Below are 1748 nucleotides of genomic sequence, written 5' to 3' on the forward strand. Positions count from 1 at the left end.
AAGTGATGTCTCTCTTCTCCCCTCATAGCATGACAGAGAAGGAAGTGCCAGAGCCACCAGCTTCACCTGCTTCAGGTGGGAAACCCAAGAGCCGGGTAAGTGGGTGCCCACAGGGCAGCTTGGGTGGGTGGGGGCAGCCACCTTTCTAGCATCGTCTCGGCCTCAGCCCCAGGAATCTTCGTGGGGCCAGGGATGCCTGGCGGGATCCTGATCCAGCAGGCACTGGGTGGCCATTTCATAGCTGGGCTTTTCCCCAGGCTGCCCACATCCCACATGGTGCTCGGGAGTCACAGTTTCTCTTTCTGTGGGGACCTCACGGGGCCGGGAGAAGGGTCCCTGTCCGCACAGCATGTCTGCCCCAGGACGCCTGGGGTCTCCTCCCACTTGGGGAAGAAGGAGTCTCTAGGTCAGAGCAAAGGGGCAGGGAGCCAGGCACCGGCTTCTCTGCCTGCCTGTCTGCCTCACCCCCCAGCCTGCCGTGTGCGATGCATCTTCTCCTGCCCCAGCAGCTACAGAAGCTGAAGCAACTTTTCCAGCGAAAGCCCAAGGAGGAGACGGCGCCAGAGCCACAGCCCAATGGGGAGCTGGTCAGCCCCTCAGGAGGACCCATCTGCTACGTCTATGAGGAGGAGGAAGAGGAGGAAGAAGAGGAGGAGCCTGAGCCCCCTCCCGAGCCCCAGAAACTTGTCAATGACAAACCCCACAAGTTCAAAGATCATTACTTCAAAAAGCCCAAGTTCTGTGATGTTTGTGCCCGCATGATTGTCCGTGAGTCCTGAGGGTGCTGGGGCTGGGGGCCATGGTCAGGGCGAGGGCTGGGGGCCAAGGCTGGCGAGGGCTCCAGCCCAGCCGTCCCCACAGCTGCAGTGTCACATTGCCTCTCCTTTCCACCCCTCCGCCCCCACCACCGCCAGTCAACAACAAATTTGGCTTGAGGTGCAAGAACTGCAAAACCAACATCCACCACCACTGCCAGTCCTACGTGGAGATGCAGCGCTGCTTTGGCAAAATCGTGAGTGTTCCCACTGGCCCCGGGCCTGGGACCCCCTCCCAGGGAAAACCGAAGCACCGCAGCAGGGAGCGGCCAGCTCAGTCCCTGTGGGCGTGACCCAGGCGCCATCACCCACCTCTCTTCCTGGCTCTGGGGGAGACCCAGGCATCACCTCCCTGCTGGGTGGTCACCCTCTGGGTCCCCAGCATCCACCCACCCCCCCCTCAGCTCTCGCAGGAGGGCCCGCAGGTCTGGGTGGTGGTAGGTGCTCTGACGCCGTGCGTACAGCTCACCCCTCTACAGTGACCAGCAATACGCCTGCGTCAAGGAGCTGCTCTGTAAGTACCGTCCCCAGGCCGGGGTGCCCCATCCCCTCGCGTCCTGTAGCTGAACCCCTCTCGCCATCCCTGTGCCCCAGCGGCAGCCAACAGGAGCGACCCCGTGTTCGAGACCCTGCGGACGGGTGTCATTATGGCCAACAAGGAGCGCAAGAAAGGGCAGGATGACAAGAAAAACGTGAGTGCGGGGCTGGCCTGTCACTCCAAATGCCCAAGGGTCCCGGCACCACAGCCTGCACCCCATTGCCACCCCCACCTCCCTGCCCGCTCTGCACCCCCTGACAGCAATCTGCCTTGCAGCCTTTGGCTGCGATGATGGATGAGGAACCAGAGGCCACGAAGCGAGAAGAGCGCAAAACCGAGGGCGGTGAGTGCTGCGACTGCGGCAGGCCTGGCTGCACGCGAGGGCCGAGGACCTG

The 1748-nt window shown here is 62.8% G+C and overlaps 1 protein-coding gene across 1 annotated transcript in view; it reads left to right on the forward strand.

The window, feature by feature from the left end:
* Window positions 1-29: 29 nt before the first annotated feature.
* The window catches only part of STAC3 (SH3 and cysteine rich domain 3), a gene marked incomplete at its 3' end in the record, with an annotated part of 3172 nt that continues 1453 nt past the window's right edge, over window positions 30-1748 (forward strand). Inside the window, 6 exon segments of the mRNA XM_009575836.1 lie at window positions 30-95; window positions 510-768; window positions 915-1018; window positions 1257-1329; window positions 1410-1507; window positions 1630-1696. Of these exon segments, the coding sequence (XP_009574131.1) occupies window positions 30-95; window positions 510-768; window positions 915-1018; window positions 1257-1329; window positions 1410-1507; window positions 1630-1696 (667 nt within the window).

The sequence above is a fragment of the Fulmarus glacialis genome, unplaced genomic scaffold, assembly GCF_000690835.1.
Source record: "Fulmarus glacialis isolate BGI_N327 unplaced genomic scaffold, ASM69083v1 scaffold28944, whole genome shotgun sequence".
Taxonomy (NCBI): domain Eukaryota; kingdom Metazoa; phylum Chordata; class Aves; order Procellariiformes; family Procellariidae; genus Fulmarus; species Fulmarus glacialis.